The sequence below is a fragment of the Sphaeramia orbicularis genome, chromosome 20 (assembly GCF_902148855.1).
Source record: "Sphaeramia orbicularis chromosome 20, fSphaOr1.1, whole genome shotgun sequence".
NCBI lineage: Eukaryota > Metazoa > Chordata > Actinopteri > Kurtiformes > Apogonidae > Sphaeramia > Sphaeramia orbicularis.
The window spans coordinates 25,710,645-25,724,299 of record NC_043976.1 but is presented as its reverse complement, the minus strand read 5'-3'; the positions used below and the strand labels follow the sequence as shown (position 1 = coordinate 25,724,299).

The following is a 13,655-nucleotide window of genomic DNA, read 5'->3' as shown; positions in this document are numbered from 1 at the left end:
TAGGTAATATCTCACTTCTTGCTAGTTAATGACACTTAGCTTTATCCTTGACTATTTTATTAACTGATTGTTAGATTTTATTTCCTGATTGTTAGCTTTTACTTAATGATTGCTGCTTAATTCATTGTAATTTAGGGAACACTACTGGATCCATCATAAAATTCTACTCTTTCTGAGCTATAGGCTGTAATTATCAAAATTAAAATCAAAAAAGTGCTTGAAATATTTTAGCTTATATGTAATGAGTCTAGAGTATATACAATTTCACTTGACAAAAAATACTTAACATTTCCATATTCTAATTTTGGGAAGTGCAACTGTGCAATATTGACTAATGTAAATCGTATTACAGTACTTCACTGGACAAATTAAATTCTTGCAAAAGTAAACCTTATTGCGTCGACATCCTTTCAAATTAAGAGAAATAGTGATAATTCAGCATCAATAGGACATTTTTACAAACCATCATCTCAACAGAGCTTGTGCTCCAATACCAAATTTTACACTCACGCGTTGTGCGAGAACTATTACACGACTGGTCAGGTATTTGAAGTAGGCGTGGTTAATGTGGAAAATGCTCCACCATGAGTTCAGCATTTGAGTTTCTCGTGTAGCGTGAAACGTCTCGGGCAGAAGAAACTGTATTGTTTTTACCATCTATAAAAAGAAACAAATTTCTCTGTTCTCACTGACTATGAAGCAAGCCCTAGTAGGCTTAAGTACTGAACTCCTGGGAGGTCCTCTGCTTTTCCACATTAACCACGCCCCCTTCAAATACGTGACCAATCGCACAATAGTTCTCGCACAGCACAAGTATAAAGTTCTAACCAGACATTGAGAAGAGTAAAGCTGCAAGAACTCCAAAACTGGGGTGAAAAGGAAAAAATTACGTAATTTTTTTCCTCTATTCTCACGAAGTATGCAGCAGGCTTAAGTGATGCACTAGATGTCACTAAATATTACAAAATGAACATCTAAAGTTATGTGTAAAAGTGATGCATATGCTGTAAATTAAATAGATTTAAGTGTAGTCAGCTGCCAAAGTCAAGTCTAAAAAATACAAAAACAAAATGACAAACATTTTATTCATTCAGCAACTGTGGGTAGAAGATGACATCTGCTCTGGTGTTTAAGAGTAAGGCTGGTTTTAATGAATACTGTACAGATACAAGTAAAGGAATCATATCAAACATCTACACCATTTTCCTTCACAGAGTCTGAAACTGGTGAGGTGTGTTAAAGACATGAATGAAAATGTACAATGGTGGGGATTTACAGCTGCACCTGATATACAGAGACAAATACTTCATTATTTCTATTCAACCGTCAGAAGATAACTTCAGGTTTTTAACATGTTCATATTTTCACCAACAGATGGTGACTGTTTGGAAACTTTATCCATATAGGGCATAGTGAGATGTTTTTGTTTGAAGATATTAATGACATTTCATTATTTTATTACATAAAAGCAACATGTACTTCATAAAAAGAGGTTACATTGATTAATTGCATTTCAGTTTTTGGATTAAATGTGAACCAGTACAAAAATATATATATATATTCAGTCGAATTAAATTGATGAAAGATTATGCATAGAATTTTACTCAGTGTTTTCAATTAGAGTCAGAGGAGTGAAATAAAAAAAATGTTCATGTAAAAAAAAGTTTTAACCGAAGCCATTTATGTTATTCATTTCTTACTTATTTATATAAATCTTATGAACAATAAAATGTTATTGAACTGTGTGGAAATAAACTGTGACAACAAAGTGTTACCCAATGAGTAAATTTCTATCAAAATTTAGTGAATCAATTCAAATTTGACAAATATTTGACAAGTTTTAATCTACATTTCTTGTGTTTTCCATTAAATATTAGGTGTCATTGTGTGAACATCAGTGCAAAAAGAAACTATATGAACATCTGTGTAGTGAGTCTACTTCAGTTCTGATATGATTTGGGTTAAAGTTGGGTGTATTCTGAGAAGTTTTGGAGTTGAGTGCAGTTTGAAATATCCATTTTAATGGAAAACAACAGGTTAAAAAACCCTGAAGTTATCCTTTACCCTGACATCAGGGCTGTTGACGAGTTTACATCAGTAGTAAATTACTTTCTGACAAGATTTGTAAAGAAAAAGTCAGTGTTGGTGAATGTTCTTAATTCATATTTGGTCTTGGTCTGAATTTTATTACTGCCTCTTGACAAAATAATGTCATATTTCATCGTATTTCAGCAGGATATGTTTGTTGGTTTGTACCTAATGCTGAGCTTTCCAACAAAAGCCACATTTTGTTTTATGCATGTAAACACAGGGACGTTCAGTTTCTAAAAACTAGAAATAATGAATGAACACACTGACATGAGAAAGGTGGGAGGAGAGCAGAAAGAGACAAAGAATGAGAAGGTGTGAATGGATCAGACAGTTCTAAAATACCAGCGGTTTACATTCACTTTAATCCAATCTCCACCTTCTTCACAGTCAGAATGACAACATTTGTGCCGGGACTCCAGTTTGAATACCTTTCCGATGTCCGGTCACCAGTTGGGACCTGTGATTGGTGGAGACAAAGAGATGAGGTCAGAGACATTTGGGTCAATGCTGAGAGCGGCTTTAATGCAAGAGGATCTGAGTGGTGTCAACGGAGAAACGGGAGGAGAGAAGATGGGATTGGATGAGCTCAGGTACGATTAGAAGCTGATCAGTGGGCGGATGGGAAAACCTCCTTAAAATGTGTCACCCGGTCGAAGGTCAACAAGAAAATTCCACACAGACACACCAAGAGCAGTTACACAAGAGGAGAGTTCACCTCAAAATAAATCTGTGACACTAAATGCGTCATTGATCTTTGACCCCTCAGTTGCATAATAGCTTTAATTGTTTGTTTAAAAACTGATGACTAACAACTATTTCCATGTTTTCCACTGTGACCTTTGACACTGGCATAGACACCAATATGTACACTTCAGAAGGACACATTTGCTGTGATCCAAGTTCCATTATTTATTTTTCACTATTAATTTTTGATTTATAGATGCATGAGATTTTTTTTTCAAAACAGCTCTTAATGTAATTTCTTGCAAGACCTAAATTTTCTATTGTTTTTTTTAGTATTTTAGTTTTTGTTCATGACAGTAACCCTGAATGGGATATGTCAACTCACTTATGCCACACTAGATCTGTTAAGACTGGCCTCGGAGGGGGGAAAAAAAAAAAAGACAAAACTTTTTGATTTTTTTTTTTGATTGTTTTGTATTTATGAGACTGTCTTGAAGGGTACAATATGTCAAACGTTGCTGATGTACAGTCCATTGCGTGGTTTCATAAATCAACCGCTTCTTTGGAATGTACTGCTTCCGTTTTTACACAGACAGGGACAATGTTGAAGGAAACATCATCTGACTATTTCACTTAATTTTTCACAGACATGTTAAATGAAACCCCTCATATGGCTGTATTAGTTTGGGTCACTGTTACCTGTTGGGTTGTTGCCGTGGTTCTGTTTCCTAAATGGTCCAAGCCGATTGCCAAGGCGATTGTTTTTGCGTTGTGGCCCGACGCTTTTTTTGTAAGGAGCTCCTCTCCTTGGTCCCTACAGGAGGACCGAACAGAGTTACTCTAACTTCCACTTGTGTGAAGGTCAGAGGTCAAACCGTTTGACGAACACTCACCACGTTTCCTTCTCGTCTCCTGTTTTGTTGTGTCGGCCAGTTAGGAAATCCCACATCATCCATCGGAAACATCCCATCCTTGTCACCATACTCTGTCTGCTCACTGACAGAATAATTAAAGTTTTCAAGTTTAGTAGACAGAAAATCTTGTTGAGGTTAAGAGTTACCTAATAACTTCCTGTTACTCAGGAATATTGGGTTTGTGAAACAGCCCTCAGATCTTTAAAATGGTCCTGTAGTGTCATGACGATAAAGAAGAATCCTACCTGACTGGCCCTAGGGGGCGCTGTGGCAGGCTGGTCCCTGGTATTGTGACCTTCACTCCCTCTAGTCTCTCCTGTCTCCTCCTCTCTAGGTCGTGTCTCAGGTCTCCTGGGTCTCGTGCCGGCTGCATACCTAAACCCTGTTAATAGCCCATCAGCATGATCAGTGAACATTATCAATCTGACAAAATTCACACCAAAATGTAGTTTGATAACTCAGCTTTTAACCTGCATGGGCCCCAGTCTGGAGAACAGTGGTTCATCATCATCAAATGAGTTCACATTTAAACTGAAGCCACTGCACAAGAAAAGCACAAAAAATACACAAGTATGAGTTTAGATAAGTTAACAGTTTACTTCATCCACATTTACACAACATATCAAATGTTTTACTATCTCCTCTTGAGCTCTGTCTAAAGATTATAATTCCTACTGGATGTGTTATTATGTGATTTAAAAAATGACATCACATGTGAAGTCACAATTGCTGATAAAAGCACAGACTCTGTTAGTGTGAGACATACCGGGTTGAACTGAACCTCTGATCCAGGGTCAGCTCCTCCATCTCTTCTTCAGAGTAGCTGCCTTTTTGTGGAGCGGAGAAGCGTTCATTTAGGGTAATGTCATCACCTCTGAAATACTGATCTGTAAACACAAGGGGACCATGGATTAATAATGGATAAAACACTCAAGAAAATTACACACCCATGTTTCATTTGATGCTCTGCGGTGATAACAGAAATAAACAAACTTGATGTTTTTTTCTGTTTTCAAAAGGGACAACAGCCTTTGGAGACCACTTCTTCCGTACTAGAGCTCTCTTAGGCTGTGCTCAGACTGCTATCTGACAGTTCATCAATCCTCAAAACCCTACTTTATATTGCATATTATTATACAACAATTTAGTGGCTGCTGTGTTCATTCAATACACACCTGTATATACATATACATTCTGGATATGAAATGACTGTAAATCAGTGTGAGATTTGGTCATATTGCACAGCATTATGTTCAACTCTTTTGGTTTATCGCAGCGCAACATTATCACGGACCAATCAACTTTCAGTGAACAGTCAAGATCCAGATCTCTTCATTTGTCACATACATTATTCTAAAAAAAAAAACAGAGATGTTTTAGCTACACTGAGTGAGGAACAAATAGAACAATTAAATTCATCAATACTATGAATACATTTCTGATCTTTTCATCTGAATTTGATAAAAAAGGAAACTGAAGAGAGGTTTCACCTTTGACCTGGTGCACCAGGGTGATGATTTCCTGTGCAAAAGTCCCAGTGTGCATCGCAGTCTCCCGATATGTCCCAGAGTGCTCCAACATTGGCAGGAAGTCCAGACGCTGCCGACCCACATTGACAAGATCTAAAGACAGCTGCCTGTCTGAGGAATAACACAGCTGGCTGTGGAGGACAAAATTGAAGGTTAAACGCCACAGCTAAGATGAAAATGCAGTTTTCTCCAACACAATAAAAACATGAAATTAAGTTCACAAAATAGTGGATCTGAACAGTGGATTTGTGTAAAAACATATTTTTAATTTAACGCTGACAAAATGTGTTCATTAGCACAGTTTTTGGTTCAAAAACATACCAATAATTGGTCCTTTGTGCATCTGTAAGCCCAATTAGACGTCAAAAAAGTCACTTTTTTACCTTACCCAAGAGACTTACCTGGAGAAAAAATACTTCCACAACACATACAACAGCCTATAACCAACTGAAGGGAGTCTATGCTAACATAGGTTAATCCAGAATAGTTTTATGGATAGTTAAAACAAAATTTATGTGAAAGGAAACCATCCTGGTCCTCTCCGAAATACAGGTGAGTCAGGTCAAAGTTCACACTTCTTTTCTTGTTTGGGTTTCTTACTTTGGTTTCAAGACCAAGTATTTCAGCTGCTCACTGACTTCCTTAATGCTGTTGTTCAGTGACAACTTGTTTTTCAGCATTTGACACTTAACAGTTTAAAAACTTCTTTGCTGCCTTGTCTTCTTTTAACAATGATTATCCAGTTTCTCCGTTCATCAGTATTTATCTTTTATGACATTTATAATCACATCCTTAATCTCTCCATTTGAACAGTTTAGATTACATGTCCTTGCAGATTATTTCCATTTAACAACACTGGTGATGTTTCAACTCCTCCATTCCTCCAATGTGATTGTGCCACAAACATCAAAGATATGAACAAACATGGTGCGTTTTTTTTTTTTTTTTTCAGTTGTGATGTTTCTCTTGATGCCATGAAATCTTCCTGTGTTGTCATGCTCATAGTTGATCTTTGTGAATGCCTCCACTTATCAACGCTCAGTGCGTTGATCTCTTATGACATTTATATTCCCGTTTCTCCACCTTTAAAAAATCCCCGCAGATTATTTCTTCTCACATTCCTGCTGATGCTCCAACTTCTTTCATCCACTAAACTGCCAATATGTCCTCTGTGGATTTGACATAATTTGCCTGAGACGCTTTGTTTTTATCTCCTTGATGGTCATTGCTTTGGTTGACTGTTTTGACTTTCTCCATTTATCAACAGTACCACTCACATCCTCAGCTTCTGTTTGTTGATTCTTTCAGATGATTTCACTTCTCTTGGCAGAAGTGAAAAGCATCAGTTTTTCAGCAATGACTAAGTGGTTCCTCTGTTTTCACTGTGACATTAGTAAATTGACGACAGGCCCAACAGTCTTCACTGTGTTGTCTCTGTACTGAAAAGGATTCAGATACCTTTGATGGGCTGGCAAAAACCAGCCTGAAAGTTCAGTAACATGATCCGAGAGATTTATTTTCCTTCACTGTAGCACACAGCACAGCTTCTGATCCAGTGTTAATGTGTCCCAGAATTCTCTCCCTTAAGGTGGTCTTCATTAAATGGCACTCAATCGCCACATCTCTTTCCACTGTGGTTAGTAGACAACATAACATTTCTCTTTCAGTACTTTACAGAGGTTAAATATTCCCCAAATATCATGTCAGTGCCATTGTTATCCATGGCTAATGCGTTCGTCACCTGTTCTTCCCATTCAGGAAGTCAACATGTTCAGGTCCCTATGCCACATGGACCAAAAGCTCCCATCAAGCTGAAATATCCACTTCAGTCACAGCTTTTTTTTCCCCCCCCAACATTCACACCTCCAGCTTCATGCTCTGCTTATATCTTCACTGCTTCTTCCTCCATTGTTATACAGTACAGACTAGTGATACAGTGTGTCCCAGGATTAGTTCCACATCTGATGATCAATATTTCAGATCAGTCCGTGACGGTGATTCAAATTTCAGTTTCAACACTGATTTCAGTTTCAGTGTTGGGATTTTCTTACCTTCCTCTTTCAAAGTCTCCTCTTTGAAATAAGCATCATGTGCAGGTCCTACAAAAAGCTTTGTCATAAAGTGAGTAAAACCACTGTTTTATAAGGGTAAAATAGGACTTCCAGTTCCTCCCATCTTCATCTGAAATAACATCTTCCATGATCAACGTTCTTAACAGTTTCTACAAGTCAAGAAAGCTTGGAGCCAACCAAGCCATCACACGATGCCATAATGTTCTCCTGAAACAGGTGATGTTCTTTTATGGCAGCTCCAGGGAAGAAACCATGGAGTTTTTCTTCAGATCTTAAAAGCAGCACTAGTTTTGGCTTCAGAAAGGAACTTCAACAACAGTGACTGTACTGATCGCTTCATCAGACTGTGGCATTTTATGTTTTGATCTTCTGATTAAAAAGCCAGTCGATACAACAGATCTCTTTCAGTAGAGTTGAACCCTGCAAAGACCACTTCTTCTTGGCTTTCAACCTGATTTTCAGGTAAAATGGTATGTTCAATGTCACATTCTGATAAACTCCTCTGCAAAACATCAGTCACATTAGTCATTGCAAACCTGACATCCGTGTCCTCTGTTTCTTGCTTCAGGACAGTCCTGGTTCCACTGGGAAATGTTTGCCACAAAATGTGAAATCTGTTGACTCAATATAAAGTCTTGAAGCTCTCTCAGATATCCAGCTGGTATCTTCACAGATTAATAAATCCCAACCAATCTGCGCTGCAAGTGGAATCCTCTTCATTTGAAAACATGGTCCAAAATGATCACAGAAGTTTTTCAATAATGAATGGGTATATTTTTAGCAGTTAAAACAATTTTTCTGGGCACTTTCCTTTCCATTTTCAGAGTCAAAGGACAGTGTTGCAAATCACAAAAATTGATAAACCTCAAGGCAAATTTGTGAGCCGATTTCACTTCAGAAATTATGATTTCTTCTTTCAACACGTTTTTGAGTGTTTCCAACTTCCATCTTCAGATGATATTGTATTTTTTCAATGAAGGATCCTGATGAATTGATGAAAAACGCTCATATAATATGGGATACGTGTTCCAGGATATAACCATATTGTAACATATTTGACACTGCATGTTTGTCCATCTAGAAAAGACATTGCTCCTCAATGGCTCTTCCTCAGGGTTTTCCATTTTTCTTCCATTTCTTGGGGTTTTTGTGTCAAAGCTCCTTTAGGCAGAATTATGATGTTATTTTGTGTTGTATCAATAAAACTTTGGCAGCTGTTGTAGTCACCGAATTCCAATTCAGTTAAACAAATTCATGCTGTACATTCTTTGTGTTCATCATTCTCTTGTGGTGCTTCTGTCCTCTTCCTCCTGCAGCTTTCCTTGAGAAAAAGAAAGTGTGAACTTTAACCTCTCACCCTGACAATCTAATCGTAAAAAAATACCCTACCTGTTTTGGTTTACAGGTCGGCTCATGTCTACTTTGATGGTAAGCGTTTCCTCTGATACCACTGTCATGCTGTTGGCTTTTGGATTGTTCCATCCACGCTCCCTGCTTCGGGGCATTTTAGGGTCCAAGTCTTCTCTTGGTAAGTGTCGGTCTGCACTCGCAGGTCTGTCACCACCCCATGGTTGAAATCGGCCTCTCTCTTCCCAGTTAGGCTCCTCTTCTGACATCTCCTTGTAGCGGTCTTCTCTGAGTGGTTGGTACGCTGGTCTCTGTTGTTCAGGAAGAGGCTTTTGGTATTCCTGGGAGGACTGATGGAAAAGTTGTGGACCCCTGGGTGGCCCATTCCTTCCACGATTGAACCTCCCTTTTGCAGGGAAAGCATCGCTCCTTCCACCATGGTTCATGGGACTATTTTGTTTAGCATATCGCATGGGGTTTGGTCTGTCTTGTTGCAAAGGGCTTCTTCTTGCTTCATGATAGTTGGGGTCTTTCCAGGTGTCTTGAAAATGGTCTCCACTCGTGTCTTCCCACTCATCCAACCTGCTGTTTGGCTTCCTGAAATGCTCCTGCATCCTGCTGTCAACTTGATAGGGACTTCTCTGTCGATTTAAGTTAAAGTCATGATCTCTGCGACTGCTGAAGTGTTCCTGCCGTAGGGCATCCCTGTTGTCTATGCCATGATCGTGCTCAACTACAAGTGGTCCCGAATGAAGAATTTTCCCCTGAGCATCTCCTGCAAACCCATCTCTAGGTGTTTCCACTGAGTAACGCTGTTCCCCAAACTCCTCCTCTTTCCCGTACCTGTGATGGCACAAGAGGAGGTGAAATCGTTCAACAATGATACAGAGGAGCAACACATCTGCTTTTAAAGCTACACTTAAATGTAGTTTTGAACAAAAGTTACAATTTACACCTTTAAAAAACAACTTAATACCAGACAGAAAACTAGGGTTTCTCTTAGAGCTGGGTGATCTGATGATCTTATAACAGACAATCTTAATTCACCACATGATCTGTTTTTAAGAAAATTTGTACAGATCACTTCACTAAGTAACTGAACAACAGCAATGTCCAAAAGTTTCTACAATTCATTTTAAATGGTTCAAGTAGCAGTGAAATTATGGTCTTGTACAGAGTGTTGCATTATGCGTTAATAGCACAAATGCTGCAGGATCAGAGAATATAAAAGACTGTTCAAAACTATTATTTCTGTTCTAAAAGTGTTTGGGTTGTCTACTTTAAACTTAGGGAGATTGTGTAGGAGTTTTCTACCACTGAAGAAATAAAATAATGGCAGGACAGATCATCTTATGATAGGTGACACAGTGTAGATTGTATGAAACACTGCAACTGCACTGGAACAAAATTATGCATAAATGCAGAGTTTTTAGTAAAAAAAAAAAATCTCTATACACAGACATAAGGCTGTACAGACCCTACATTTCTGTACATCACTGAAGTCCGGTGACTTCAGTGACTTCAAACCAAGAAATTGGTTTAAGCGTCCAAAAACCTTATCTATTTATAGTTTGGTTGTAATTGGTCCAACTCCAAAGACCGTATTATATTTTGGTCAGGTCATCCAGCTCTAGTTTGACTGTCCTATGATGGACTGTCATCATAAGAGTCACGAGTTTTAAGGGTGTTACACTTACAAAAACAGATTTCACATGAGCCTGAACTAAGTGCAATTATAGCTCTCATTTATATTAATTAAGTTTAATATAGCATGCAGAAATGTTAATTATATGCAGAATTTGCTAAAAAAAAAAAAAAAAAATTAAAGCCATGCAATATTAGTCATAGTAGTATCTCTCATTCAAGAAAGTCAAAAAAACATTAAGTGAAGAATTCTGTTCTACAGAAATTAAAAAGAGAAGAACTCTCAGTATTCTTCTTTTTCCATTTTTGTGCTGCAAAGCATTTTGCTTAAAATTTACCCAAGGTGACTGGCGTCATCCATTTCTCTCCTGTGCCTTTTAAAGGGGGGGTTCCTCTGCTCCATTCGTGGGGCCTCCCTTCGTCTATTCTTGTTAGGACTCTGTGCATTCCTTTGTCCTCTTTCCCTACCTACCCCCCCTCTTTGGTCATCGGACCTCCCACCAGGACTGTGGTCGCTGAACTTTCCTCGACTCCTGCCCTGGTCTTCTCTCCTCCATTCCATCCCATGATGCCTCTGCAACTGGTCTGACTGAGATCTTGGTGACAAGGGTAACCTCTCCCTCTGTAATCTCACTGGTGACTGGGACCTCCGCCTGTCTTCAAAATCCTCAAAGTGTTGTCTAAACCTTTCTCCGCACCTGTCTCCTTCGACTCCTATATTGTGCTGTGGGGAAAACCTCTGGTCACCATAGTCAATCACGTCTTGAAAAGGTGAGAGCCTCCTGCGGTAAAACTCTTCTGGATGCCGCTCATGTGGAAAGTGATGGTCACCTCGAAAAGGAGGGGATCTTCTCCGGCCATCTGGGGACATGTCACCTCTGAGGTAGTCCCAGTGTTCTTCAGGATCTTCTCCTGAGCCGTGCCTCCTACCTTGTGGCATCCCATGCAATTCTGCAATGACTTTGTGAGGATCAAAATCTGGTTCATCCCATGGGAACATCCTAAAAATGGAAATATTGAAAACACTTCACCAAATGTGATACAAAAATTAAGAAATAACTCTTATTACTTATTTTACCTAGCATTTTCCATTTCAAAATTCCATATTTTCCAGACTAAAATATCAACAACTCTTGACATATCTGAGTACTACTAGCTATATATTTATTATGTACTGTATGTATTGAGCCTACTTTATACTGAGAATACTATTACCTGTAATGCGGTGACTGAGACCTCTGTCTTGACATTTTTCCAACCTTGAAGAAAAGGAAATGACTGTGTTACAAAATCTGATAAGCATTTTATAACAAATATTTAAAAAATAATGTTCTGCTACATTGTTTTGCCAATACTACTACTTAGAACCTTTTGCAAAATCCCTGCCTTAATTCTGTGAACAGAGACTACAAATTGTGGTTCACAGAGTGTACTCATTGTTTACTCCGACTACACTTTGTGTTGTATTCAGAGTGATGAGTTATTTTTATCCATCAAAAGACACATAGTGTTATATAGAAGATGATCAAACCTTTTGATGTCAGAATTTGACAACATAAAACAGTAAGAATTACAGTGAAAATCTACCTCAAAAAATCCCAGAAGCAAATATATCTTTCAATGACAAAATGTTGCTGTTCTAAATGTACTCAAACTTAAAGGTGGAAGTGTGGACTGTATTTGATGTTCATCTGCAAGCAAAGATGCTGATATTTTAGACATATACAGTGCTTAGTGAATTTATTACACCACCTGTTCACATATTTCTCAGAGACCATCCAGCATCATAAAATACTTTCACCGGTTTGTTCACAAATTTCAGCCGGTTCACTGGGCTTCACTGACAAATCAGAAATTAATCAAGAACACCATTTAACCACAAAAAAAATACATTTCTGTTCTGGAGTACAAATGTGCAACTATAATTTGCAAAATTAATCAAGACATAATAATGTGTTATATCCTACTGTTTTGTTTTGTTTTTTAATTATTTAATTGTAAAAGAACATTTGAAAAGTATTGGATAGCAATCATAGTTGCATTTCAGCATTAAAAATATCATTTTGGCTCCTACATACTGATGTATTGACCATTACAGTAATATAAGAATGATTTTTGAAAATACCAATGCCGTTTAATTTATTTTAGGGCAGATGTGGCATAAGCCTTACATAGGGTGGTGTTCTAATAAATTTGTTAAGCACTATATTTAACATGGATAGATTACCTAACAGCTCCATAGACTTAGCCAGCACTAACCCATCTGATTAGAAATGGTGACTGAGGTCCATTTGGTTTTAATAGGTTGAGTACCTGCCATTCCCGTTTTTAAATTACCCACAGTGGCAAACGCACACATGCTAATGTTAGCTAGTATTCGATCAGTTACTATTTTTCATGACAGAAACTCATTTTATCATAGAGAGAATCCCACTAGCGACGCTCTTAATAGTACACACTAGCCATGCAAAATATTTAATGCTAAGTAAAAAAATATATATATATATCAGGATGAATAATTGTTCGCTAGCTAACTGAACCTAGCTGCTAACCTCACGCAGTTGACTTACCTCTGAACACAACACGCGCAGCAAATGTTAGCTAAAGCAATATTAGCACACCAAAGTAACACAGCGGAAAAACAAAGGAAAACAAACAACCAAAAAAACAAACAAACTATACCACTACAACCCTATTTGTGGATAAGTGAAAGTTAGACGCATGCTGTTTACTATCAACCACGGACTAAAATAAAATGGTTGTTGAAATCAACTTCCAGGCCCTTCCGGAAAACACAGTCTTCAAAATAAAACCATAAAAATATCTTTAAAATAAAAGCATGTAAAGAGACATGAACATGATCTGAAACTTAAATTTAGGCTTAAAATAAAAGAAGCTGGGAGAAATGGTTTAAACTGTCGTATAAAAAAGTTTTTCAAAGCTGAAGAAAAACCATAAGTAATGCAAAACTGACTAAAATGAAATAAAATTTCAGATACTATCGACTTTGTTTTGGTTCCCCCCCAGAGTTAATGGTGTACAAAAATAAATTAATTTGCATGACATAGCTTGAATACATGACGGTTTGGTAAATCATATTAAATGTTATATATATTTTCATCCTTATCCAAATCAAGGCTTTCAGCAGAAAAGTTGGGGGAAAAAATTAAAACAAAGTGAATCCCTCAAAATACTAAGTAAAGTCATAGTAAGTAAAGTGAAAAATACTCTAATAAAACAATAAATTTAACTGATAATACATGTAAATAAGAATGAAATAAAATATATGATAATGCTTACAATATATCATTAGTACACATCAGTATGATAATCCTTTCATGTCGATACTGTAAATTTATGAGAACAAATCTACT

General features: G+C 37.5%; 1 protein-coding gene across 2 annotated transcripts; it reads right to left on the bottom strand.

Moving 5' to 3' along the window:
* Positions 1-1,066: 1,066 nt before the first annotated feature.
* Positions 1,067-13,051, bottom strand: LOC115411592 (BCLAF1 and THRAP3 family member 3). 2 transcript variants are annotated; one of them, XM_030123782.1, is made up of 11 exons: positions 12,852-13,051; positions 11,497-11,540; positions 10,620-11,282; positions 8,680-9,480; positions 5,180-5,349; positions 4,456-4,576; positions 4,160-4,229; positions 3,935-4,071; positions 3,669-3,771; positions 3,475-3,589; positions 1,067-2,548 (listed from the first exon to the last, which is right to left on the bottom strand). In XM_030123782.1, the coding sequence occupies exons 2-11, from the start codon at positions 11,529-11,531 to the stop codon at positions 2,535-2,537; spliced, it is 2,229 nt and encodes a 742-aa protein (XP_029979642.1). In that variant the 5' UTR covers positions 11,532-11,540; positions 12,852-13,051; the 3' UTR covers positions 1,067-2,534. The 2 variants fall into 2 exon arrangements, with proteins under 2 accessions (XP_029979642.1, XP_029979643.1); XM_030123783.1 differs by having other exon boundaries at positions 3,475-3,583.
* Positions 13,052-13,655: the final 604 nt, after the last annotated feature.

What these genes read in the sequence shown, in the direction of transcription:
- LOC115411592 (XM_030123782.1), bottom strand. Translation starts at nt 11,531, where the DNA reads ATGTCAAGACAGAGGTCTCAGTCACCGCATTACAG. An exon ending in CGACCTGTAAACCAAAACAG is followed by an intron (nt 5,350 to 8,679) that starts GTAGGGTATTTT and finishes TGTCCTCCACAG; the next exon opens with CCAGCTGTGTTATTCCTCAG. An exon ending in CAGAGGTTCAGTTCAACCCG is followed by an intron (nt 4,230 to 4,455) that starts GTATGTCTCACA and finishes TTTCTTGTGCAG; the next exon opens with TGGCTTCAGTTTAAATGTGA.